At 40.5% G+C, this 27,638-nt stretch overlaps 3 protein-coding genes across 4 annotated transcripts; 2 read left to right on the plus strand and 1 right to left on the minus strand.

The window, feature by feature from the left end:
- The first annotated feature begins 6,309 nt into the window (after positions 1-6,309).
- On the plus strand, positions 6,310-15,573 carry exoc1 (exocyst complex component 1). 2 transcript variants are annotated; one of them, XM_083888695.1, is made up of 19 exons: positions 6,310-6,356; positions 7,904-8,035; positions 8,448-8,578; positions 8,682-8,841; positions 9,887-10,074; positions 10,161-10,388; positions 10,484-10,616; positions 10,710-10,819; positions 11,193-11,261; positions 11,851-12,000; positions 12,117-12,225; positions 13,272-13,435; positions 13,515-13,628; positions 13,840-13,919; positions 14,025-14,253; positions 14,358-14,541; positions 14,631-14,830; positions 14,901-15,095; positions 15,182-15,573. In XM_083888695.1, exons 2-19 carry the CDS (start codon positions 7,912-7,914, stop codon positions 15,332-15,334), a joined length of 2,721 nt encoding a protein of 906 aa, XP_083744821.1. In that variant the 5' UTR covers positions 6,310-6,356; positions 7,904-7,911; the 3' UTR covers positions 15,335-15,573. The 2 variants fall into 2 exon arrangements, with proteins under 2 accessions (XP_083744821.1, XP_083744822.1); XM_083888696.1 differs by lacking the exon at positions 11,193-11,261.
- Positions 15,574-16,636: 1,063 nt separating this feature from the next.
- Positions 16,637-23,803, plus strand: cep135 (centrosomal protein 135; the record flags this gene model as incomplete). The annotated part of the gene is made up of 24 exons (XM_083888067.1): positions 16,637-16,749; positions 16,868-17,058; positions 17,390-17,557; positions 17,713-17,854; positions 17,965-18,049; positions 18,144-18,272; positions 18,400-18,615; positions 18,727-18,792; positions 18,968-19,118; positions 19,229-19,449; positions 19,567-19,722; positions 19,816-19,953; positions 20,030-20,107; positions 20,209-20,360; positions 20,893-21,008; positions 21,111-21,265; positions 21,346-21,401; positions 21,492-21,660; positions 21,755-21,865; positions 21,988-22,173; positions 22,272-22,481; positions 22,595-22,797; positions 22,884-22,988; positions 23,644-23,803. 24 exons carry the CDS (start codon positions 16,637-16,639, stop codon positions 23,801-23,803), a joined length of 3,477 nt encoding a protein of 1,158 aa, XP_083744193.1.
- A 1,509-nt stretch (positions 23,804-25,312) lies between these two features.
- Positions 25,313-27,502, minus strand: chst14 (carbohydrate (N-acetylgalactosamine 4-0) sulfotransferase 14). Its single transcript, XM_083888513.1, has 2 exons — positions 27,157-27,502; positions 25,313-26,178 (listed from the first exon to the last, which is right to left on the minus strand). Exons 1-2 carry the CDS (start codon positions 27,448-27,450, stop codon positions 25,351-25,353), a joined length of 1,122 nt encoding a protein of 373 aa, XP_083744639.1. The 5' UTR covers positions 27,451-27,502; the 3' UTR covers positions 25,313-25,350.
- Between the last annotated feature and the right edge of the window lie 136 nt (positions 27,503-27,638).

Here is a 27,638-nt window from a genome sequence, read left to right on the forward strand (position 1 = left end):
ATTTGCTTCAGTTGCCATTTGTGTTTTTAAAATTAATATAGTCTAATTATGCGGTAGTGTAATCAATTGTACTTTGACGTTTTAGGAGTGTGTATGTTTGTTTCTGGTAGAGAGTAAAATTTGAGAATTATTCTTGCCTTGTCTATACACAAACACCAAAGACAGAGGGGAACAACAACATGATTCTGTTTGGGGGAGAAAAAAAGTCAAAAGCTTAACAAATAACAAACAGTTGTGGAAAAGAGATGACAATTGTCAAGCAGTTTTTATGCGTGATGCTGGTTCCGGGCTTTTTTGCTGAGCTCAGGATGTAAGGTTTTATAGATAACTACAGAAAACAATTATCCAAAATGCCGAGCAAATTTTTTTTGTTTCAGACCCTGGGCCAAATGTTATGATTCATGTCTCAGATCCACATCCATCTCTCTAGCTGTGCACTTTATGACTGATGCTCATGGAAACAAGTGAAAATGAACTGGTAATCTATTAACAAGTCACATCCTCCCACAGAAACTGTGCCTGTTTTATTTGTTATGGATGAATAACTGGATGTTGCCATCGTGAAAAGTAGAACTTTTCAGTGACTTTGCAGGAATATCTCCATGAATCTAAAAAGGCATCTTTTGAATATCCTGATTAGATTACGCTCGGAATATTCTGTGTCCGTGTTCTCTTTGAATTGGGTTACAAACGGAAAATGATAGTTTTGTATAACGTGGTAATAATATGGGATTATTAACTTAAATCATATAACTATTGTGAAATTTCAGTGTAATGGAGAAACCTCATCATATATCATCATCTGCAGTCTCTTTAAATCTGTGGCTCATAATTCTACGTATGCTGATTGTATCAAATAACCATCCATCCATTCAGGCTTACTCTCACTTTACGCGAGGATTGTGTGCAATTATGTTATACTATATGGATATAAGTACCATTCATTCTTTTTTTTATCAGTGAATCACTTTGTATTCAGGCACATTTACAATCTGCTGAAACACGCAATAAAAAAAAACAAATCTAAGTAGCTTCACTATGATATACACGGTGCTGCTTTTTACTTTTTTCACACATCATCAACACTTCATCCATGCATGTACTGGTTTATTGAACAGGGACATATCTCTGTAATAAACATCGCTCTGAGCAAACCGGAGTTACTGTAGCCAGGAACTTGTTCATCTTCTGGTGTCCCTGGACAGATGTGACAAAGCCATCACAAGGAGGAATATCATAACAAATTTATTGACATCATTTATAAGCAATACAAAAAGAGACGAGGCATCCCAGATGCATTAGTCAGACATTTTAATGCATCTCGCGGTGTTTATGAGTCACTTGTTAGAAAACAAGTTGTAATTTGTGTTGTCTGGAATAAAATCTGCAGAAGCTTCATAAACAGATTTCTTCTCGACTGGAGTTGTCCTTGGGGCAAAGTTTGCGAATGTCAAGAACGTATCACGTTTTTGTTACATATAGTATGTGGGATATACACTTTGGAAAATATGTGCAAGAGAGAGCATTTAAGAGAGATGCTACAATCCCAGTTCAAGCTAGAAAAGTACTTGGAGAGCGCAGACCTCCGCCAAGGCAGCTCAGACCCGCACGGATCACGCCCAAAATTTTATCACTTGTTCCTGGTCCCATTGTGGACATTTCCTGAAAATTTATTTTTGAGTTATGTTGTTAACAACAGACAGACAGAGAAACTCCGGCGAAAACATATACCTCCTTGGCGGAGGTCGTATATTGCATTAGCATAGTTCAAGCTTATAAGGATATAGATATAGGATGCTGCACTCACTTGCATACAAACCAACACACACTGTCCCAGCATCTATTTTATTTTTATAAACATAAATCCTTCATAGGTCAGCAACAGGTGGAGATTGAAAGTGTGTCTGCTTTACAGCAGGAGCAGAGAGTGAGAATTATAACAATCCACGTTGTGTGTGTTTACATGCATGTGAAAAGTCCAATTTTAGTCAGGCTAAGACAATAATTTGGTTTTCTGAATGTAATGCAAACACCTTAGTCTGACTAAAATCTAACTCGTCTTAGTCGGACTTACATACCTGGATAATGCAATGATTCATAGTCCGATTACTTGCGTGTACACGATTAGTCAGACTGGAATCGGACATGTCTGAATCTTGCAGTGGTGTCGTCAAGAGCTACACTTGAACTGATTTGTATCACGATTAAAATGTACAGCAGCTACGGAACATACAGAACCGCAGCACGATCCATCTCACCGTCCAGCTCGCCGTTTGTTTTCCTGTGTTGTAAAGGTCAACCAACAGGAAACTGATTCAATACACACTTGATTTTTCTCTGCAAGTTGTCCGATTGCCTGTCTTAGTCGGACTACGGCCTTAGCTCGATAAAACTGTGCATGTAATCCTGCTGAATAGACAGAATATAATATAAACTATATAAATATAATACATTTGCGAGCAGTTTTTTTTTTTTTCAGTTTTGTTTCTTTAATCATAGCAACAAACATTTGGTTTGAATTATTGCATTATTAAATGTATTTGAGCACAACTCTGCAAGAACCCTCTTGAAATGCAAGGAATTATTAGGGACCTCATACACCAAGGTGATGAGGAACCTATTGTTATTCAAGAAATTATTATTATTTTCCTTCTGCCGCTTTGATCTTGAATTTGACCCCCTGAACGTGCGTGAAAACGGACAAAAATTTGCACGCACATCAGAACTGGCGAAAGATTAGATAAAATAATGGACTTGTGACAAACCTATGCAAAATGGCTCTGTAGCGCCCCCACAGGTCAGGTCCCTATGGAGCTGGAGGGAAAAGTTTACTTGCGCCGAAGTACTTAAAAAATCGGTGGGTATATTGCCCGGCCTGAGATGAACAAAAAATCCTCTTGACACCATGACCTCAAATTAACAGGAAGTCCGCCATCTTGGATTTGGCGTATTTCTTGTTATTATTATTATTTTTTTCCTGGTGAAAATGCACGTATTGAAACGGTTCGGTGGAAAATTGGGGGTGGGAGGGGCTAAAAACGGACGCAAAAAAAGTGCTAGTAGGTCATCAACTTGGTACTCACGTCCGTCATTAGGTTGGGCCGTAATCATTACCTTGAATTCTAGATGGTTTTCTTTGTTTTTGATGTAAATAGATTTATTTTGCGTGTTGGTTTTTTTTTTGTGATGTATACATAATTTCATATCAAAACAAACACTTTTACTTGAAAATTCATATATCTTTGATGTGATTTTGTATTATTGCATAATTGTAAACTTATATTGCCCACCCGATACACAATACTTTTTTCCACACTTTTTCTCTTCACAAAGAGACAGCTAACGACTGAAGATACTAGAGGAGACATCGCTCTTCTCTGTAAAGCTTCAGTTCAAAATGTGAAATGCACACACTGTGTGTGGTTTGTATCATTCAGGCTGCTGTAGCTGCATGATGGTGGCCTCCGTAAAGCAAAGCCCTTACCTCTAGTACTTTTTAAAAGGCTTATTCTGAGGCTATGAAAATCCATTGGAATTGTCTGTCCAATTATACAAACATGCTTTTGCGAGGTGTTTTTAATTTCTGCTAAAAAAAACAACAACTCCAAAATGTTACACACTGGACCTGCAATGCACTTGCACACAGATTGTTGAAATATTACAAAAGCTTTTCTTTATTTAACAAATCAGAGACTGTACTGTAATAATCCCATGTGGTTGTGCATTAACACCCTAGTGCTCATCAATTCAGTCCCTTGCTTAGATTGCTGAATGGTGATTAATATAATCAGGCCACATTTTCTCTTATCATCATGCAGGATACTTTTTTGCCTTCAGCATTTTAAATTTAAACTTTTCATTCATTGTGATAAAACCTCACCTCACCCCAACCTCACGCAAACAAATAGCAAAACACTCTTTCCTGTGCACATATGTGGACCCTTTAAATTACATGATTGCCTCAAAACAAAATCGCACACATGATCGACCTTTCTAACAAGCAAAGAGCTCTACATGGATCATTGCCCACGTAATAGCGGCTCTCATGCTTACCTCAGTTTGGAAAAACTGGCGTGTTCTTCTCTTGGCGTAATTCGGCGGTGATGAGTGAAGACCTCACCTTGGGATGAGGTTACCAAAGTGGGGAAGTTTTCATCCAGGCGCCTATTATTGTACTGAGGCTTTTTGTAAATGCAGTCAGGTGTCACTATCACTCTCTTGCTCCTTGATTTACTGACAGCCACACTGTGATGGAGTCAAGGGAAAACAACACAACAATCACTTAAGTGCACTTGAGCCAGTGTGTATTTGAAGAACTTTTCTGTTTTGAGGCTCGAAAATGTCAAAGCAACAACAAACTAAGTTATTCAGAGAAGTTATCGTACTACATTTTGAATCCCCCCACCCCCCCACCCCAGTACATATGCAGATTTATTTATGTACAATGTCATTATGGCTCTGATGCAGCACTGATGATGCCTCCTTCAAGCGGATAAAGGCTGCACAAAATGTCATTCAGATAGCAACACAAACGTTCCTGAATCCGAAACAGAAATAGAAAATGCTATCATCCTTTAATCACCCGTGTGAATGTCAAATGAAGATTACACAGATGTAATCACCTTCCCTTGATGCTGCAGCTCAGGCATGTAAAGCCATTTTGTTTGCGCGTCACATCTGTATGTCATCCGGCGTGCATGTCACACGGGAGCTCCCTCATCGCTGCTGTGCCCTCCTGGCACGACAGGTTAATTTAGTGGGAACACCTTTCACATGCACATGAGTCCATGGCAACACATTTTTGTTGTGTTTATTTTTAAGTTCTTGTTTTTCAATGTCAAACCTGGATATAGACCTTTGACATTCACAAAGTATGCAGAGTGAGTGCCAGGAACTAGTGGGTGAATCATGCGGAAGCACAATGTGGAAAAACAGACATGGTACAGATCCACAATGAACATAAGTGTTTTTTACGATGGTTTAATAAAATAGTATTCAAATGTAGAATCAGGTTTGTGCACATGCAATAATTTGACTGTTCTTCTAATTTCTCTGTGCGCAAGACAACAAAAACTAAACAAATGACTTAAACATTCAGTTACAAAACTATGCAGATGAGTACAATATGAATACAGTAGTGCACACAGCAGGTTATATACATAGAAGTATATCGATAAATACGTATACATATGCACACAACATATTTATAATAGTGTGAACCAAAAGTGTTTTTCAGTAGAGTGAATAAAAATAAAAACTGTGGTTAGATACGCATATATATATATATATATATATATATATATATATATATATATATATATATTACAGTAAATGTCAAGATGCATTTGAGTGGATCAAAATGTCCATTCAAAAGACATATACTTTCTATACTTACACTATTCTTCCATAATTCTTTAAGAGAGCAAAAAATATAAAATTACCCTCTGCCAATTCCTATATTGAAGTGATAACGCTCTGAAATAAACATTATTTCTTATTCTGTGTGCAGACACTGCTGATATGCTGTTGACTCGGTTCCTCAGTCTTTCCATGGCCTCCATGGACTTGTGCTATACACTGTTTATTGTATTGCTAAAACACATAACAAATACATCACTGCAATGCTGACTGCAATCAAACACACAGAGTGTTACAGCAAACAGCAGGAAGCTGGTATTTACAGAAATGATGACTGCTACCTGGATTAACAATGCCACCTGGTGTTCTGGGAAAATCATGCATTGCTGATTTGACATTAGAAAAAGAGATTCTTAATCTCAATGTGGTTTTTCCTGGTTAAATAAAGGTGAAATAATAAAAAGCAATAGCAATATTGCAAATGAGATGGGTGATTCGGGAGCAGTGTGGCACATAATATTATTCCGTGGCCTTTTCAGTGCTCTGCTATGCATCAAAGCCTAGTAAGTTACTTGACTGTGCTTTTACGCTCTTTAGTCTGTCCCTTGGTAGTACACACTGTCAGGTAAACATTATCAGGGTATATATCAAACATGCAGAGTATCCACACACACACACATATGACAAGGGGGGGGGGGGGACATTTACGTAAATTATCCTAATGCACAATTTATCAGCTAAAATAAATAGTTAAATAAATAGTATTTAAGGAGCATGTGTTGCAGATTGTTACAATTTCATGCTTTATTGCCGTCTGTGAGGTTGAATAATTGTATGTTAATTGTGATTTAAAAATGACTGACTGAGGGTGGAGGAGCAGGATTGATGTGGGTGTGGCTCTGTGTTGACAGTGTCGCTGTCACATGACGGATCCGTCTGAGAACCCGGAAGTGAGAGGGCGGTGCTTTTGCACACGACTGGTGGACTAACAAAACAAGGTAAGGGCAAACTTACATTATCATAATGTATTTATGCCTCTGTCAGAAATATTACTGTGGTGCATATCGATAAAAGTGGGGCGTCACTGTGTCTCGTTTCGCTGTGTTTTGTGTGAACCGCTGCGTGGTCTGTGCGGCTTACAACAGCGAGGCTAACACTAGCTGGCTTCTTCTAGCATCAACGTTAGCAGCCAGCAAGCTAACACACAGAGAGATCATTTGTGTATTACTGCACGGACTCTATTTTACTCTCAGTCCAGTGTTTCATTTGTTCAATGCTTATAACCATCTTTTAAAATGACTTTATAATTCCGTGTTGTCTGTCAGAGTTAGAGTCAACAGCCTGCAAAGCTAGTTACCTTTAATTAGTTCCTTAGTGGCTGAAAAACGCTAAAGCAGTGTTCACAAACATGCCTGGTAATGACTGGTAAAAAAAAAAGATTGTTTAATAAATGACTGGTTGATAATATGGAGGATTTGGTCTCTATGCTGTCATGTATAAGATTGTACAGTGAGGTGTCAATATTATGTAGTTGTACTTGTTTAGCAAATGGTTCTCTGTTATTCGATTGTTTTTGTTGTAATCAAAGCACACATTTACCTTCTTTTGTGTTCTTGTCAGTGTCACTTTAATTCATAAGAACTAGTGCAGTGGCCATTCCTGTTTTTGTATTTTATGTTTCTTTTTTTCTCTTTTCTATTTTTCTATTTTGATTATTGTACTATTTTTGGCATCTAAGTTTAAAAGTTTTTATTATTAAATAATGCAATCTCTGTGAGAAGAGAAGTTGTTATTTCAGCGATAAAGCTGTTAAGTGCTGCCTATAATTATTATTTTCAAAATAGATTAATCTGTTTAATCTGTTGATTATTTTCTTGATTAATGAGTAATCGTTTCATTTATAAAATGTTGAAATTGACCAGTGTTCCTCAAACCAAAATTGTTTAGTCATAATAATTTCTTTGTTATATGAAGCAAAGAAAATATTCACTTTGAATAAACTGAAAAATCTGAGTTTGTTTTAATTATTAAGAAAAACACTAAAACCAATTAAACAGGCATACAATTTGTTTATTTTTAATTTAGTAATCAAGTAATCGGTTAATTGATTAATTGTTGCAGCCTTATATATGTTGCATTTCTTACCCAAACACACTTGTGCCCTTGGTTAGCCGCCTGCTAAGTTTGAAGCCTGTCAAGTGAACCATTCGACAGTTATGCAATAAACAGACAGCAATAAATCCCTTGCCTTTATAGATATTCGCTTGCATACTGTATCGTGGTATTTATTGTGCCCTAAAATATATTTCCAACACAGTCCAGATTTATTTAATCAATAAATGACTATGACTGTGTCACTACTCAGAAATCAGTGGAAAAATAAATTATATGAAATGAATGGTGGGTTGATAATGTGAAACATTTTGGTCTGTTGACATTAGCAGGGCTGGATTTAGAAAGACTGTTTAGTGAATTTTCATTATGTCAGACACATTTTATGTACAATTTCTTTCTAAATGGCTTTCTTTTATGGTCTGCATTACAGCATCCACCATGACAGCCATCAAGCATGCTCTCCAGAGGGACATCTTCACTCCCAATGATGAGCGGCTCCTGGGTATAGTCAATGTTTGCAAGGCAGGAAAAAAGAAGAAGAACTGCTTCTTGTGTGCAACAGGTATACAGATAATAACCCCAGATTAATTCCTTCATTTATTCATTCATTTTATACCACTTATTTATAAGCGCCATGGTGGGAGCTAGAGCCAATCCCAGCTGACATTGAGCGAGAGGCAGGGTTCGCCCTGCACAGGTTGCCAGCCTGTAAGAGGACCAACCTACAGAGACAAACAATCATTCACACCTGTTGTCAAATTAGAGTATTCTATTAACCTAAATCCAATTTGCATGTCTTTAGACTATGGGAGGAAGCCAGAGCACCTGTAGATTACCCACAAACTCATGGATAGAACATTCAAACTAACTAATACATATTCTTGGTGCCCTTGGTAATAACCCCTGAGACTACTTTAAATTAATATGAGGTATAAAAGCTGAACGTTTCCAAAAAATCTTCCTGTTCCTTCCAGTTAGCACAGAGAGACCTGTCCAGGTGAAGGTGGTGAAAGTGAAGAAGTCAGACAAAGGGGACTTTTACAAGCGACAGCAGACCTGGGAGCTGCGAGATCTGACTGAAGTCGATGCCAAAGATGCAAACAAGGTCAGAGAAAGGATGTATTTCTTACATATTTTCCCAAATGTTACACACATCCAGGACATTTGATAATGAAATGTTTTAATTTACTGTCATTTTAATTTTTTAGGAAAACCCTGAGTTTGACCTTCATTTCGAGAAGGTATACCGGTGGGTGGCCAGTAGCACAGCTGAAAAAAACTCCTTCATTTCCTGCATCTGGAAGCTGAACCAGCGTTATCTGAGGAAGAAGGTGGAGTTTGTGAATGTCAGTTCTCAGCTGCTGGAAGGTGTGGACTCTCTCTATTCTTAACTGTCCCTGTGGTTGCATGTCTCTTTTCATGGTTTGATTAGATTTGTAAAAGGCGTGTCTTTTTCTCTTGACCTTAAGTGTATTATGGCATTATTTGTGGAATTATGCCTTAGATCAGGAACAAGGAGTTTGGTTTTGGTTGATTTAATTTCGATTAATAGCATGTTTGGAGATCTCTTCTTTGTATCCTGGTTTGTGGTGTGGCTTTCTGTGTTAAATTCTCCTTTATTCTCACTTTTCTCTCTTAAACTTTCTCTGGCCAGAACTTCCTAAAGCGGAAGGTTGGTAGGACTTAACTTCCCCCTCTCCTCACTCCTCTTCATCGTATGCTCAAATCACCACTGTCATTAGAGACTCCCATCCTCCCAAAGCTCCTGCTGTTTTAGTCATTTAGTCATTATTTTTATTTATTTTTTTAAATAAGGATGGTCATGATTCTATCTTAATTATATCATAACACACATTTTACTCGTCCATATCACCTTAATTCATATGAATATCTACTGACCTGTTCATTCATTTAGTCAGTATTGAACATCACCCTTAGTTTTTGCCCATGTTGTTTCTTATTGGTTCAGAAAAATTGAACGTGTGATTGTTAGGTCAGGTTTTCTGCAGAGCAGTTATTTTCTCAGGTAGAACAAAGTCTAATGCACTAAAGTCATAGTTCTATTTGTCCATTTATCAAACAAAAGTATTACTTTATCAAGTACATTATAAGATGAAGGCCATGTTTTTGGTTTTATGGAGTTACATAACCTGCAGTTAGACTTATTATGGTTTAACAAGTTAATGCTTACTTTTTATCAGTGGTAGTAGATGAGTGCAGTATTACTGTTTATTTAAAGCTATAGTTATTTTAAAAACAATTTGGACTGATATGTCTTCAATCAATTCAATTGTGATTTAATTTATTTATAAGTTTACAAGAATATTATAAACCGTGATAACCTGACCTGTTGGGAGATAGTGTGCTCATCATGTCTTGTACACATTTTCTCTGTCTGTTTTAATGGCTCTAGAGTCAGTGCCCAGTGGTGAGAGCCAGAGTGTTGCAGGGGGTGATGAAGATGCTTTGGATGATTACCAAGAGCTCAGTACACGTGAGGAGCAGGACATCGAGGGAATGATGGAGATGTGTGAGTATGCCATCTCCAATGCGGAGGCTTTTGCGGAGCAGCTCTCCAAGGAGCTGCAGGTTTTAGATGGGGTGAGTGAAGCAACAGCTAAATTATAAATGAATAGATATAAAGATTTAAACAAATGAATACCATGTTCATTGTTTCTCGTATCAAGGCTAACATCCAGTCCATCATGGCATCAGAGAAGCAGGTTAATATCTTGATGCAGCTGCTGGATGAGGCACTGGGAGAGGTGGACACCATTGAAGGGAAGTTGAGCAGCTATGAAGAAATGCTGCAGAGCGTCAAGGACCAGATGGACCAGATCTCCCAGAGCAATCGACTCATCCAGATCAGCAGCACCAACAATGGCAAACTGCTGGATGAGATCCAGTTCTTAGTGGTGAGGAACTCATTACAATGTTTTAACATTATATTCACGTGATTTTGAGGTTTTGAAAGGCTTATAAGTCCTGTGATGTGGGTTTCCTTCTCTAGAACTACATGGACCTGTCAAAAGGACACATCAGGGCTTTACAGGATGGGGACCTGACGTCCCCAAAAGGTATTGAGGCCTGCATCAACGCCTCTGAAGCTCTTCTGCAGTGCATGAACGTGGCCTTGCGACCAGGTTGGTTATCCAAATTGTTATCCACCATTTCAATGACTTGCCTTTTCAGAAGTAAGTCATCAAATTTAAGTGTTAATTTATCTTTCGTCATAGGCCATGAAAAGCTGTCGGCTGTGAAGCAGCAGCAGCTCCTGTTTGCAGACCTGAGAGACACCTTTGCTCGTCGCCTCACCAATCATCTCAACAATGTGTTTGTTCACCAGGTAACGGGCACACCGATATTACAAGGGATATAAATAGTACAGAATATTTTATAGTTATAAGTTACAGTTTTTGCTGGTTTATAATGTGGACGTGTCCTGTTGGTTTGTTGTTATTCTCAACCTTACTGTAATGACCTTCACCTTCTGTGCCTTGTCCTCACGCCTTGCCATTGTGAGTCTGCTGCACCATGGAGTGTTGCAGTAACTCCTGTTTGTCGTCTCCCGTTTGTCCCCTCTCTCCCTTCACACACTTCCTGTTAAGCTGTTGCTCTTTTCTTGGGCTTCCTCGTGTCACTTCCTTCCAGCTGTGTCGCTCCTAATCTTGACTCTGCTCACTCTGATCATTCCGCTCTGCTCTCTGTCTCTGTGTCAGTTCAACCACTTCAGTCACTTCAAAATGACCATCCCTCAGTTCTATAGGTCCTCCTGTCTTTCACTTCCAGTGAGTACCCTCACGGCAACCCCAACACACCTCGCCCAACTCAGCTAACATTTGACCTGGCATACTTCACGCCAAACGACTTGAGACACCCAAGGCCTTCCATTATTTCTTGCATGGGATGTGTTTCTAACTATTTGACATCTCACATCTGATCTCATAGGTGAAGCGACACCTTCCATCTGTCTCCTTCTTCACCAGCTGTCTGCATTGAGCTTAGGGCTTTTTATGTTTGGATTGTTTGAGTGCTAACATAGCTTTTTTTGCAAACGGTCACATATAAAATCCTGTGCCTGTCTGTGCAGTGTGCATGCCTGAAAAAAAGAAAGCACTATAGAATGAACAAGCTAACACTGAGGGGAGGTGTGCAGACCATCTACATGGCAGGAGGTGCTGCTTGAGCTGAAGAAGTGTTGGGTTTTTTGTTGGACAGTTTGTTGTTTACCTTTATATTTTCATTTGGAAGCGTGGTGTATTGATGATGTGTAAAAGAGTGAATGGAAGGGTAATGAGAGTTAACTATAACTAACGGTGTGCCCATTCTAATTTATTCATTGAATATATCGGAATTCCCTATCGCTTTGTCATGCAGGGCCACGACCAGAGTTCCACTCTGTCCCAGCACACAACAGAACTGACTCTGCCCAAACACAATCCCCTCCACAGGGACCTGCTGCGCTACTCCAAGCTCATGGAGTGGTTGAAGAACACCCACAGGGAGAAGTACGAGGGCCTGTCACGGGTTAGTGTCACATTATTATCCTACAGAAATACTTTTTATGATTTTACACTTTGTGAAATATACTATATAGTTTGTAGTTTGTAAGGAAAATGCATTTTCTGTTTGTGATTTTACAGACCTATGTAGACTATATGAGTCGACTTTATGAAAGAGAAATCAAAGATTTCTTTGAGATTGCCAAGATAAAGATGGCGGGTACAACCAAGGAGGCAAAGGGCAAGTTTGGTAAGAGCTGTGAAGCATGTTTGTCCTCTGCAGTTAATGCTCTTAAAAGTGTTTGGGATTTCAGTAACACTTCCTTTTAGGGATAATTTTCATCTTGTTTTATGTATTGAAACTCTGTTATGAGCAATAGGAATTTCTTTGCATTTAATGTGTGTTTTGTCCAAAGTATGCATTGTACTGTCACATATGGAAATATGGAAGAAGGCCTTATTCCATTACAGTCTTCTTCACATCACACCTGCTACCAAAAATACATTTTCCCAAACTAATACTTATTTCCAGTGTGTTTAAGTCTTGCTTTTTGTTTTACCTCTTCATAACATTTCCACTCTTTTTGCACGAGGCCTTACATGATAAAAGTCTGTGCTCTTTAATATTTGGACAGGGCCCCTTGAGCTTTGGTTTTGGCAGAATTATTAAACTCTGCTTGCTCTTCTCTGAATGTTCTTTTTCGCCTCTGGAAAAATAGAATTGATGTTGTCTCAAGCTACAAGCTTTTACCTAAGCTGCTGCAGCACGTTAGCATTTTTATAACTCTGTACATCTAACGTCTCTTACTCCTTCCATGCTGCATGTTTTGAGCCTAACCTGTCTCTTGTCTTTGATGCCTGCCTTTTTTTAACTGGCTGCAGCCACGCTTCCGCGGAAAGAAAGTGCACTCAAACAGGAAACAGAAAGTAAGTATGACTGGATATATACGGATTCTCCTGTTCCACTGTTTATTGCCCACTCTGCTTCTTACACTGTACAGTACTGCTGATTATGCTAACAGGCTTAATCAGCATAGTGTGATGTAGTTTGATAATGGTTTGACAGTAACTGATATTTGTTTATATGTAAATGTTACGCAGTACAGCTTTAACAATGCCTTTAATTCTTAAAAAAAATATATCCACATAATTCCTGGTGACTTGCCTCATTTTTTTTTTTTTTTATTCTGTCATAATTGACAGATATAACCCTGCACTTTGAGTGATATTCCCCAAACCCTGACTCATTCTCAGTGAAAAGGATAAAGTCTGACTGTGTGTCTTGTGCTGTGTTAGGCCTTCATGGCAGCTCTGGGAAGTTGACTGGCTCGACCTCAAGCCTGAACAAGCTGACAGTGCAGGGCTCCAACAGCCGACGTTCACAGTCTTCCTCATTGTTGGACATGGGCAACATGTCTGCCTCTGATCTGGATGTTGCAGACAGGACCAAGTTTGACAAGGTGACGCTGCCAGATTGAATCAAATCGGCCACGTGTTGCTGTGAATGATGACGTTAAACAAAGTTTTTTCTCTCTGTAGATATTCGAGCAAGTCCTCAGTGAGCTGGAGCCACTTTGTCTGGCAGAACAAGACTTCATCAGCAAGTTCTTTAAACTGCAGCAGCACTTGACGGTGACACCGCCGCTTGCTCAGGTACATCTGTGATCACATACTGGAAATATCTGTAGCAGACGGAACCAAAGGCATGACACCCTTTGGTGTGAAGTCAGTTGTCTAATGTAGCTATATTTCTGTGCTGCTGAGTGAAATAATGCAGCAATAACGTTTTTAGTCACATCAGTCATGTATATGTCTGCAGATATTTGTCTGTGTTTTTTATGTTTTATGCCCGTTGTCATGGCAGCCTGAAGCAGAGGAAACGGATGGAGGAATGTCGTCAAGAGCGCCTCCCCAGGCAGAACACAGACACTCCTTTTCGTCAGAGTGAGTAGTTGGGTATTGTTTGCTAACAGCCATAAATGTATCTTTCATATGTCCTTTGTTGCACTTCCTTCTCCTCACCACTCCTCTGCGCTTTCTTTATTAAAGGAAAGACCTTGTGCGGCTGATGATGAATAAAATCTTCCAGAGCATCGAGACTGAGCTCAACAGTCTCATTGCGCTGGGTGACAAGATTGACAGTTTCAATTCTCTCTATATGCTGGTGAAGATGAGTCACCATGTGTGGACAGCCGAGAATGTTGACCCGGCCTCGTACCTCAGCACTACGCTGGGAAATGTACTGGTCACTGTTAAGAGGAACTTTGACAAATGCATAGTGAGTGAATTTGTTTTCATTTGTTTTATTACATCCCAAAATGTAAGTGTGGATTCTTTGTGAAAAAAAGAAAGATTTAATAATGCTCTCTCATTTTCTTACAGTCTGGTCAGATCAGACAAATGGAGGAGGAGAAGATTTCAAAGAAAAGCAAAGTCGGTATCCTACCATTTGTTACCAGGTTTGAGGAGTTTGCTGAGCTGGCTGAAACAATCTTCCGTAACGCAGAGCGCCGCGGGGATCTGGACAAAGCCTATGTGAAACTTATCAGGGCTGTTTTTATGAATGGTAAGACAAGTCGTCCTCCAAAATCAAATACAGTTGGGTGTGCTGGTCCCAGAATTTAAGTTCTGAATACAGACTGACTGTCTTTCCAGTGGAGAAGGTAGCAAATGAAAGCCAGAAGACTCCACGGGATGTTGTGATGATGGAGAATTTCCACCACATTTTCTCTACACTGTCACGTCTAAAGATCTCCTGTCTGGACACAGAAAGACGAGAGGCTAAACACAAATACACAGACCACCTGCAGTCCTACGTAATCAACTCCCTGGGTCAGCCTCTGGAAAAACTCAACGTAAGACCAATAAACACCTAAAGTAATCACATCAATTGTAACGTATTAAATGTCTAGGTCTGTGTTGCAGCATTTCTTTGAAGGAGTTGAAGCACGTGTAGCCCAGGGTGTTCGTGAGGAGGAGGTGAGCTACCAGCTGGCCTTCAACAAACAAGAGCTACGCAAAGTTATTAAAGAGTATCCCGGCAAAGAGGTGAAAAAGGGTCTTGACAACCTTTACAAGAAGGTGGACAAACATCTGTGTGAGGAAGAGAGTCTGCTACAGGTGAGAAAACCTCACTCAACCGGTCAATGGTGTCACATTCTTCAACCTGTCTCTGAACTATTGTCATTCCTGATTTACTCCACCAGGTGGTGTGGCACTCCATGCAAGACGAGTTTATCCGTCAGTACAAGCACTTTGAAGATTTGATTGGCAGATGCTATCCAGGATCTGGAATCACCATGGAGTTTACCATACAGGACATGTTGGAGTACTTCTCCAGCATTGCTCAGTCTCATTAGTCGAGCTGCTATGCACTACTAGTTTTTGATTCACTACTGCCTCACACTGGCTGAACATATACAAGCTGCTCTTTATTGCTTTTTAGGACAACAACTAATTTCCTCTATGTGTCTGTGTTTATTTTAAAGACATTTGTACATTGGACAGTGTTGCAGAATACATCAATCTGCAGTGAGTGTGCGTCTCGTTTCTCTGAGATTCACCAAGCCTCCTCTCAATGGTTGTTATTGTTTTATCCTAATGCCTTTTGTAAATAATACATTTGCATCTGCCAACCTGAAATTCGTGTGATTTTGTTGTTGTTGTACATGTATTTAAAAGCACATAACAAAATAATACATTCAATGTAAATGAGCTGATGATCTGCGTTCACACCGCCCATCCACGTTTTATGCGGACAACGCTGGTTCACAAAACAAGCTGCCACACATGTTCCGCACTGTCTCCCTTCCTTAGCGACGAATCCAAACCGTAGCTCAGCGGCGCTCTTTTCAAACTCTTTACCGCGGAAAACATGTCAACACAAGAGCTGCGGGTTATCGAACTCTATCGGAGATGATTGAGTGTTGCTGTAATAAATCCCATAAGAGTATTTAGTTCGATAGGGACATCAAAGTCGGCGATGTACGGATAAATTGACGTTGGTAAAGCTAACGTTAGCAGCAGTGCCCTCACAAACAGGTGAGTTTGTGGTGACTTCGCGAGATACAACGCCATATAATTTATTGATTGACAGTTGTCAAACTGCTCACACAAATGTTTTAGTCAAAGTTTAAAGAGGACGGTTCAATAGTTAAACACACCGAGTGCAAATATCAATGCTAATATGAGTTTGTCAGCTGATTGACATTAAGCTAACTACCTAGCATTAGCCAACAACAAACAATGGTAGCTAGCTGTAACTTTATGGAACTAACGGAACAGGGTATTTATTTTACATACTTTTTCTAAGCATCTATTTTAATTCGTTTTGGCCGATATTGTGACTGTAAATGTTTCACAATCGTTAGGAATTATATTTGTCATTGTTAATTCTTTATGGGAAAACGTAGTGATAATTCGATATTTGTTGATCTGTCAACAGACTTGTTCCTGGAGGAGTATCTGCAGCACAGGAGTCCTTGATAAATATGCTCGGTCACATTATATCTTTATTAAATAATTGCAGATTCTCTCGATTTGAAGTTTTCACTTGGTCGTTTTGTGATTTCTATTGTTTTTGCGACACACGTTGCAGCTCTACTTGCTTTTCAATGTAAATATTATGTTGTGCTGTGTACTTGAAGTGCCAAATCGCAGCCATGACCAGCAACGCAGAGAGAAAATTCGTAAACTTGAGGAAGCGCCTGGATCAGCTGGGATACAGACAGCCACTGGGAATAGAATCACTGCCACTGGTGGAGAAACTGTTCAGGTGACACATGGAGCTCCACCTGCACTTTCCCATGCACCTCCATCCCATAATATCAGTCAGTCAATCACAATGGGGTTACATAACACATGCTTGAGACAATTCTTCCTCTGTTCCACAGTGACCTGGTTCACACAACCGAGAGTTTGCGAAATGCCAAACTGTCAGCGGGTAAGACTGAGAAAGAAAGCCGAAACTTTGATTCTCTCCTGGAGCCATACAAGACGGAGAATGCCCGGGTGGTCAGGGAGAATAATGAGCTGCATCATGAGTTTCTGAAGCTGAAGGAGGAGAAGGATCGAGTCACCAGAGGTAAGATGTGTTAACCAGTCAATCCCACACTTAGTGTAGTTTGAAACATCATCTCAGTGTTTGTCATTTTTGATCTCTTAAACTACTAAGCTGATCGTAAACAGCCATTTCTGAAGCTCAATGCTTCAACTTCCTTATATTCTATTCCCATAAAGAGGAAAACATTACTTAGTTATGCTGTTGCTGCCTTTAATTCAGATTTTTAGTCTGTGCTAAGTGAGATGTAAATGTGATATTTAGGGTTTTAGGATTGTAACAGATTTTTACATTTTGTTTGGCTAATGTATCGTATTGTCTTATACCTACTCCTTACAATTTTGTCTTTCTTCAGAGCTCAAGGCCCACATCAGGAAGCTGGACCATGAGACATCTGACCTGAAGTTTTTAAACAATCAGTATGTTCACAAGGTCCGCTGCTTGGAGAGAGATAGCAAAGCGAAAGCTGAGCGCATCCAGCAGCTGCAGGAGAAGAACATGCAAGCTGTGGTGCAGACACCAGGTAGATACCAGGGGGTTTGTTCTCCATCCGTTTGAGTTCAGACTGAAATTATGTCTAATGTGAATATCTATCCACTCTACCTTTTTTAACACTTTATTTCTACTGAATCCTATTTGACTTTCCAAAATACATTTTAAAAATCTTGATTTTTACAGGTGGAAAGAAGCACAGCATACCATTCAGACGTCAGAGAATGCAGATTGATGAGCTCACGCCTCCTTCCTCCACATCAGCTTACCCTGTGTCACAGACTGATGATCCCTTCATAGCTGATCTGCTGCAGTTAGCAGATAGGAGGTGTGTTTCTTTGTAACGTCTAAACTGTGCACTCTGTGAGATAAGTGATGCTCTTGATTATTTGATGCTTGTTACTTTTTGTTTGACTGACTGCAATCTGCAATTTGTAGAAATGAGGAGCTACAGGAAGACATGATAAAGATCAAATTAGACCTGGAAAATACCCTGGAAAATATTAAACACTTAAACACTCAGGTACAAAAATAAATTGACTAGAAACAAATACAGTTCTGAAAGATAACATGGATGTTATTGAGTGCTGTTTTCTTTAAATACCTTTTATAATTAGGTGGAGGAGAGAGACAACGAGATCAAGCGTCTGAATCATGTTCTTCATGGAGGACGACCTCATGATGTGGTTTCCCTAGAGGCTCAGAACATCAGCAACGAGAAACTGATTTCCCATCTTAACCTTCAGGCAAGCATTCGTGTTTCATATTTTTGCTACATGCACATAGGTCTTGAACCGATTATTTCTGGAGGTAAAGACTCCTTTACATTTACCCTTTGCTTTTGACTGACCGCTGCTACTTTGTGTTTTACAGATTGAATACCTCCAGGAGACCAACAGGAATCTGGAACAGAAGGTAGAGGACCTGCAACAGAAGAAGAAAGATGTCTCAAAAGAAGTGGCTAATCTGTCTGTAAAGAATCTAGAGCTGTGCGAAGAGCTTACACACATAGATGACCTTGCAAAGCAGCTGGAGATGGATAAAGAACAGGTGTTGGAAACTGTTGATGTGGAACTGCAAGAAGCCAAAGTGAGAAAAACATCAAATAAAAACATTCTGTATTTACATGCACAGGTTATGAGTTTAGAAGATGATAAGAGTGAGTACGGATTATGATATGTAAAAATGTGTTCTCAACAGAAAGAAATTCAGAGGCAACAGAGAACCATTGAAGACCTGGAAGATATTATAGCAAAAACAAGACGGGTATTTACACTTTATATTCTGTTCATAGAAATAGATGAGAGGTTGTTAGCATTAAGAGGGTCACTGGTTCTAATCACAGTTCCACTGAGGGCTGTCCTTTGTGGAGTTTTTTGACTAAATAAGTCTGATTTTATGCAAGCTGAAAGCATTATCTGTTGCAAATGATTTATTTCAGGAGCTGTCTGAAGGTGATTTTGAAAAAGACCGTCTTAGAGATCAACTTGTGGAGCTTAAAGAGCAGATTGAGAAAATGGAAGGGCTGGTGAATTTCCTGGAGGATGAGAAAATCAGGCTGCAGAACAAAACTGATAAAATTATGTCAGCTGGTAAGGAGCAGGGCTTCTTTTTTATTGTATAATTAATGTATTTAAACCAATTGTTTTACAGCTTAAAGTTGCTGTAATTGGTCTATTACTGACATGTGGCTACCTCCTAGAAAAGGGCCTGGTGTTGGAGCTCGAGACAATGCGAGCGAAACATGGTGTTTGTGGGAGGGAGCGCTCCCCATCCCGTCTGGATGCATTCGTCAAGAGTCTAGAGGAGGAGAGGGATTACTATCGTCAGGAGACCGAGCGCTACAAAAAAACCAGAGGGGCTGGAGGCCCAGAATCCAGCCCCAGTCGGAGTCCAGCTAAAGGCAGGAGTCCGAGGTCCAAAGTAAGAACGGTAAGAAAGAACACAAAATGTTACTTTATTTTTATTGGTAGTTTTGCATGTTTTCTGATGAAATTGTTAGTCAAGGTGGCAATGGTAATAATGGTGTTAATTCTTTAGGGAGGTGCTGCACAGGCTGAACTTCTCCATGTAATAAAGGAAAGAGATGAGCTCAAGGCTGCTCTCTTAAACTTTGAGCAGCACATTGAGGACATCCAAAACAATGCAAAGGCCCTTTGCACTGAAAGAGACCATTTTAAAACCCAGCTCAGAAAGGTATATTCAATAAAAGCAATATATTAATCATTAAGTTTGTACTTGACACTGCTTATTCTGGTCTTGTAAATGCAAATGTGCTTGTTTATTCAGACTCAAGAGGACCTGAAGTTGGCTCATAGCACAGATCAGTCAGCTGATATCTTAAAACTGCAGAAAGCGGTTGAACAGGCTGAAAACGCAATTGAACAGTTGACCATTGATAAAGATGCACTGATTGAGAGATTAAAGGTTAGTGCCAGAGTAACAACCGACAGTGTCTGTTCAATTGTAATGTTCAGAAGTTAATACATCAAACGTTTTGCAGATTGCTCAGACCTCAGCTGTCACAAACAGACAGGTTGAAGACCGGAGAATTCTCGACTTGGAACACGCCATCAAAAGTGTAAGCTTGATGGATTTCCACAGTTAAAAATGTATTTGACAATCTCTTTTTCAAAACTGCTAATTGGGTCGTTGTTGTTTTTGTTTTTGCTGCATTTCTAGTTGGAGAAGGAGAAACTGCACCTGCAGTCACAGGCGTGTCTGCTGATGGAGAGTAAGGAGGCTGTGGAGGAGGAGCTGAGGGTTCGGTCAGGTTCTCTGGTCCAGAATGTAGAGTCTGAGGCCCAGCAGAGGGCCGAGTCCAACGCTCTGAGGTTTGTGCTGAAACGGTGTGGGATAAAAGTTTAATATTAAAGATATGGCTACTGTTGGATTGTATTTTAAATGCATATTTTGTTATAAATGTAGCAAATTGTGGCCAAACAACGTATCAGTATTCTCTCTGTCTTAAATGCGCCTGCTAGAGCCTGCAAATGATCACTTTTCCAAATGCTAACTGCTGTTAGCTCCCAGTAGCCTCTGTGGCTGATGTCATTTCCTGTCCTTTAAGTTTCGTTTTACTTTTTAGTAGTACTTTTTTACCTTTACTTTTTTTTCTGATCAGGGCTGTTTTGGCAGGGTGATTGAACTGCTGTGGTTCTTCATTCTTAAGATATTTTGACCAAAGCATGTTATAGACATGTTCATTAGGACACCAGGGAACTAGGTTAACGTGGAAAAATAGGGTATAATATGAAACCTTTAATATTGTTGCTGTTGACAAACTGCACATTTCTTGGGCTTTGTTGTGGTTCTTGTCGGTGTGTTTAGAGACGGACCAGTGAACTTTGTCTTGTCTGTCTACAGGCTGCTCCAAGAGCAGATGGAGCAGTCACTGTCTGACACCCAGCACAGGCTGTCTGTGAAGATGAATGAGCTCCATGATGCCCATCAGCAGATTGAGAAACTGGAGGAGAGAATAGGTCATTTTTTTTACAAAGTTCAGTTTTGCTGTTGTATTGTTCTGCTCTGTTTTGTTTTTCTCTCTGGTTGCTTGAGTGTGCTTTTGATTATTTGTTTACCAGCGGAGCTAAGTCAGTGGGGCTCGAAGCATAAGGAGGAATTGGCTGTTTTCCAGAGGTCAATCGCTACCCTGGACAGAGAGAAAGATGCTCTGCAGGATGATGTTGATCAAAAGACTGAAAAGCTGGTTGCTCTCCAGGAGGAGTTGTCCATGAAGGTAGTCGCTCACTAACAAATACCATCAAAATTGCTTTCCATACAGACCCTGTTTTTAACTTTATATTTGTATTTCCACAGGAAAACACCCTTATGGATGCAAGACAAGCAGTTATGGACATGGATAACTCATTAGCGTGGGTATCTTGGTCTCAAAGCTCCGAGATTGTTTTCAATATAGCAAAATGTCATGATAAATTATAATAAATGATGTGTGGTCATTGCAGGCAGTTGCAGGGGGCTTTAAACAGCCGTGAGAGAGAGATAAGCAGCTTGAGGAGACAGTTGGACACTTCCCAGGAGGAGCTGGCTGCACTGAAGAGGGAGAAAGAAATCACAATGCGTGAGAACAGGAGGCTACAAAATGATCTGGCCACAATGACACGGGAAAACCAAGTATGGAAGAAACCTTATATGCACATTGTGTGACATGTAGTGAGAAAATTTAAACAATATTTCAAAGCTAAACTCATCATGTGTGTTTATCTAGGCTGTACATATGGAGATGGAAGAGGTTCTGCACGAGAAAGATGAGCTGAAGCTGAGAGTCCACTCATATATTTCTGAAGTGTCAAGAATCGAGAAACTGATGGCTACAAAGGCAAGGGAGCGCTATTACTATTGATATACTCATTTAAGGCCCTGTGTAGTGGATTCTCTATGTCTAATACTCTGTGGTGGTACTCTATATATATCCATATTATAAATTTACATGTTCCACAGGAGCAGGAGAACAGGGACCTACTGGACCGGTTCAGAATGGCTCACTCTGAAGTGGAGGAGCATGAGCAGAAGCTGCATCAGGCTGAAAGCCTCAATAACTCCATCCGCCTGGAGCTGCTCTCCTCAGACACAGAGCGCAGGCACCTCTCCAATACTGTCAGCCACCAGGAGAGAGAAATCCATCAGGTAAGATGTGGGCCGGAACAAGCACCTTATTCCTTACATAAGGAAGAACGATTGCTATGGTGAAGTGGTACATCTTTACCCCCTGCTTTATCCCTAAGAACACGCAGGCCATCCAGGCTTATGAAGGCCAGGTATCGTCACTGGTTCGTGGGATGTCTAAACTAGAGGAGGAGCTTAACAAAGCTCAGGAGGAGAAGGCAGGTCTCCTGTCAGATCTGGCCTCTGTCAGGGAGCTTTGTGTCAAACTGGACTCTGACAAAGAGCTCGTCGCACGGCAGCTCACCTCCAAGAGCATGGACCTGGAGAGGGTGAGGTCTACTTGAAATGTCACATTCCACCAAAGTCATATCCTGACTCCTCAGGAGCAGTTATCAGTGCTGCAATATTGATGATCTCTGCTTAAATGTGAATATTATTCCAGGTCACAGGAGAGCTGGAGGATGTTCGGTCAGAGGCAGAGCTACTTAAAAAGCAACTGTCAAGTGAGAGGTTAACTGTCCGTAACCTTGAGACGCTGCTCTCCACCAATCGACAGAAGGAGTTCCAAACTCACCTGACGGCCAGCGAAAGAGAGTCGGAGCTGAAAATCCTGCGTGACAGGCTCACGCTGGCCAACAGCAAAACGTAAATAAAAACCACATCAATAAACAGTGATGAAAGGTGGCAAAATGTCATTTGAAAATATTACTTTTGTGTTTACCCACGCAAAGTGCAGAGCACACCAGAGAGGTTTCCCAACTCCGCAGTAAAGTGTCTCAGCTGCAGACGGAGATGGACGTTCTGAAAAGACAGTTGATCAGTGAACGCTTTGAACGGTGAGCTTGACAAATGCTGACTTTTCCTCTGGCAAGGGATTTCACATACCTTTTATTGTCTCTCACAGGGAAACTTGTGTTGCAGTATATGGCACAAACAACAATTCCAACATACAAAATAGTAAAGGCACAGTAGGCAGGATTGTTTTTGGTATCATTCATCAATTATTCAGTAACCTTTTAGCATAAGGATAGGAGACTTTGACCCAGAGAGAAAGTAGGCACTTAGACAAGGAAAGGGTCTGAATGAGAGCCGGATGCTCAGTTTATAGTTTTTGATAGAGCGAGATTACCACAGATTATCTGTTGTGTATGAAATCAATGGGCCCATCTATGCTCATCCAATGAGAGCAGCTCAGGACAGAGAAGTCTTGTGTCTCATTAAGTCTACTTAAGCTTTAAGTGGTCAATAAAGTTAAGCACCCTGTTAATAAAGAGACAAAACGCACTGTGATGTGACTCAACTATTATCAATGTGAAGTTTTTTTGTACCTATTGTTTCTGTTTAAAGAAGCATGTTATGAGGATGTGAAGACATTAGTAAATGTCCCAGTACTGTAAACAACTGTAATGACCTCTTCGAGCTTGAAAGCTGACATTTTCTTGATCCAAAGTTGTAACAACTCAACCTTGTCTCCTTGTCTCTGTCCCCCAGTGAAAGGGCAGTTCAAGAAATGCGCAAACAGGGAGTGTCATTTTCGTCCTTCAAAACCTCAACTCCCCTCAGCATCTCCACTGGCTCTCACAGCATCTCCCCTGAACGCAGTATCCTCCGGAGTCTTGACCGCCTAACTGACAAGTCAGCAGACAAGTAAGGTGTTGATCATGAAAACCACAGAGCTGTTATTAGGTTTCACATACTGTATATATTAAAGGTGCAGTATGTAACATGTAGAAGGGCTTATTTTGAGAAATGTCATATATTACGCTGGGAAAGTGCTAGGGAAAGAGAGGTGAGTAGGGACCTTTAATTTCTTATCTAGGCTCTTTTTTTTATGGTAAACACAACTTTTGCATGTGGAGAAATACAATTGTGATGCTTGAAAACCAGTAACCCCCCCCAATTGAAGGACTATTTTTAACAACTGTGTTTCCCTTTCACTGAAATGTCCTTTTCTCCTTTCAGAAGTGTGAGCTTCAAGGACGAATAACCACACAGTCAGACAAATGAAGGCGTCGATGAGTGAGTCACAATCCACCACAAGCCCTGAGCTTTGAAGTCTTGAGTGAGGACATGAAAAGCCTTCATAAAACTGAGACTAGCCATTTATGATTAGCCATTAACATCTCTCAGTGCTACTTTTACCCCCCGCCATCTAACCTGAAATAAAAGGACGATAATATGTCTGGGTCTTGGTAAAGAAACAGACGGTGCTAAACATGTGAAGAAGCTGTTACATAACTAGGTGCAACGCATCATCCGTCAGTATCATGTACTGCAGCATCCACTAATAGAAGTATTCTTTAAGGTCCGATTATTATTTTTTTGTATGTCATGCTAATATAATTTTTTTTTTTTTTAATGATGTCTAAATTATTTAATTATTCACAAAATAAAGTTATACAAACTTACAGAAACTGCTGAGATGTATATTACAAATGTCTGGTTTTATTAGACGGTGAATAGTTGAAAGTAAATAGACAAAGTGTGAAAAAGAGGCTGTGACATAGAAAAAAACAACAACACAAGCTTGATTTAGAGCCCACAACCCTCTGAGTACATGGTGTGTGTTTTAGCCTGCTAAACCACGGAATGCCCACTGAAGCTATTAACCCTTAAATTCCCCTCAAGTCTATATTAAGACGGTAGAAAATACAAAGTTTGGTCTTGAAACCTTATTTACACTTGAATCAATGTGTCGTGAACGAACTGCTTTAACAGTGCATGTAACATACTTTTCAGTAACTTTTGTTCTGTGGAGCTGACCTGAAACTTTAGTGGTTCTGAAGTTCAATCTTCGTCTCTTAAAAATAATCAGCCTTTTTACGATGATGTAAGAACATCTCAAGTAATAAAAATGTGTGACAGCTGGTAAGTACCAGCACGGTTCCTGTTCCTGGCCTGTAGTTCTATTTAGAATCTCCAGTACGATCCCGCATTCACACCACTTAAGTGGAATAAAAGAGGAAGTTGACTCAGCAGTGGCTTTTCTTCTGTTAAATCTTTGTTTCCTTCGCCATTTTGACTGGTATGTAGTCCTTCCTTCTTCCTCTCATCTACATTGACGAGCCTGCTCATGACGTAACAGCTTCCAGGAAAAAAAAAAATAATTTTTGGGTTGCTGGAAGAGCTGGACCGTTAAAATTTGATTCAAGAACTGGAACCTTGCTGGTGTGACAGCCACGATAAGACAGTGCACATTTAATGTCTACAGTGTTCAGTGGTCGTGTTTGGGAACGGATAAGTGAAGAGGGAGAAGTCTAAAATGTACTTGGGCAGCAGTTCCCTCAGTAGCTTTTGTGGTAAGCTGCACAGATAGTAATGTAACGTCTCCGTAGTGACCGGCTTGTACCACGTTTGCCTCTCTGGGAAGTGAACGTAAGGAGGCGCTCCGATGCGCTGGAGCACAAACTCTGAATCGCTCTCCAGGTGCTCATAGGAACCAATGAAGTTATAAGAAACGGCACAGGGTTGACATAAGTTGTACACCGGCATCCAGTGCTCATTCATACGTTCCACGTCCTCGTCCAGCAAGTAACGGACAAACTCGGCGAAGGTCACATCATCTCCTTTTATGTTCGCGTCTTTAGCGCGACCTTTCCTGTACCGCTTTACGATCTCGACGCCGTACTTTTTCTTGTAAGACTCGATCTCTCCAAACTTGTTCCTGAAGGCGGAGAGCAGGCGCTCCATGGGATCCCGCACGAACATGAATTTGTAGTAGTGCTTGAGGCGGTAGCGGATCTCCTCGGGTTTCAGAGAGGACAAAAATGTCAGGTCGTTGCGATGGTCCATCTTGACATTGACGTCCACGCTCTCCAGCGCCCCGTTCAGCACCTTCAGAACCCTCTTCCAGTTGGAGCAGGCTACTTTGGGGACGTAGCAGTAGAGGAAGCGGTACTCGTCGTTGACCAGGATGTGCTGTAGCAGCGTCTTCCTCTGCAGAGGGGTTAGAGTCCAAATGTTGTGGGGCATATTCTTGTGGCTGCACATGGTCCTGATGGTACGGTTACGGATCTCCTGGAGGATCTACATGTGAACACAAATCGGTCAATTAAAAGGAGCATTTTAACCAAGGTTTTACCTTTCATATAGCACCTATGCATGTCATCACTCAGCCTGTAAAAAGAGGTAGTAATGTGTTTGATGGCTCTGGAAGTGAGAGTTTTATGGGAAGATGAAAATTGACCTGTAGAAGGGAGTAAACATCAGGCCTGCAGCCTCTGTGACCTCGATCTTAACTCAGTGTTTTTGACTCACCCTGCTTTGTGAAAGTATGACAATAGGTTAATGTTGTCTTCAGAGTTTGTAAGAGGAATATACACAGAATATATTTCCACTGCTGTCGTATAGATGGTGAGATGGCGAGCAGAAAAATGCTCCAGTTTTTCACTTCTGTGATTATGAGCATTCTCTAGAAAAAGTATTTTTTTAAAAAATGAATGAATGACGTCAAACCCCAGACTGAATCACTGTTTTGAGGATCGATCCTGTGATCCTAGAAGTTGATGGAAAAACTTGAATCGAGATCAAATAGACGGTGACTTTCTCTTGTCTGCTTTCATAGTAATGTGTGGTTAGTGGTATGGACCTGGAGTCTATTGTTGTGTTTAATTGTTTTGTGTGGTTAAATGTATTTACGGTCTTTGCTTTGTGTGACATTGCAAATGGAGCCATCATAACACAAGACGTTTGTCTGATAATAATGTGCTATCTTTCTTGTCCATCTCCCAACATTATGTCTCTATCATATATAAAATATGTATTTATCTACGATTATCAAATATGACTAGCACCGGATGTGCATTTGTCTTTGGAAATATGACTTGAGAGTCATTATATCAAGAAATGTATAATTCAATTATCATTTAAAAGCAAATAGCATTTGTCCACACTGTCGATCTTGTACAATCTCGATCAGAATCGATTCCAATGGTTTCAGCAACTTAATACCGTTTAAAGAAACTCCAATGAGAGTCTGCTAAACCTCTGGAGATGAAACTCTACCTGGGAGTCTTCGTCCACAGCGGCCGGGCTGTGTTTCCCGGCCTGACGGATTAAATCCAGCCGCCTGCCGTTACCCCGAGGAGGAGGCGTATCCATACTGTTGAGCATTCCTTTCTCTATCATGAGCAACAGGCCTCCGGAGGCTACGATCACCAGGAACGTTAGCACCGACGGCAGCACGGCTGGGCTGCGGCGGAGGGAGCCCGAGTTCATCGCTGTCCTGAAATGTGTAACCGAGCCGCTCCGCGATCCTCCGCCTCTCTTTCCCCCGAACTCCTGCCTGCGAGGAACCATAGCTACTGTCCCTTTGACACCCGGGAGCTTTTTTTGTTTACGTTTACAGCAAAACTTCACGTTAGAAGAAAAAAAAGAAAAGAAATACAACCAACCACGTACCCACACTGAACTTTTAAACTGCGTGAAGTTGGCAAACTGGCGTAATCACGACATTTCCTGTTTGACCTGTCAAAATAAATCTCACA

Source organism: Microchirus variegatus, assembly GCF_963457635.1.
Source record: "Microchirus variegatus genome assembly, chromosome: 4".
Classification (NCBI taxonomy): Eukaryota; Metazoa; Chordata; class Actinopteri; order Pleuronectiformes; family Soleidae; genus Microchirus; species Microchirus variegatus.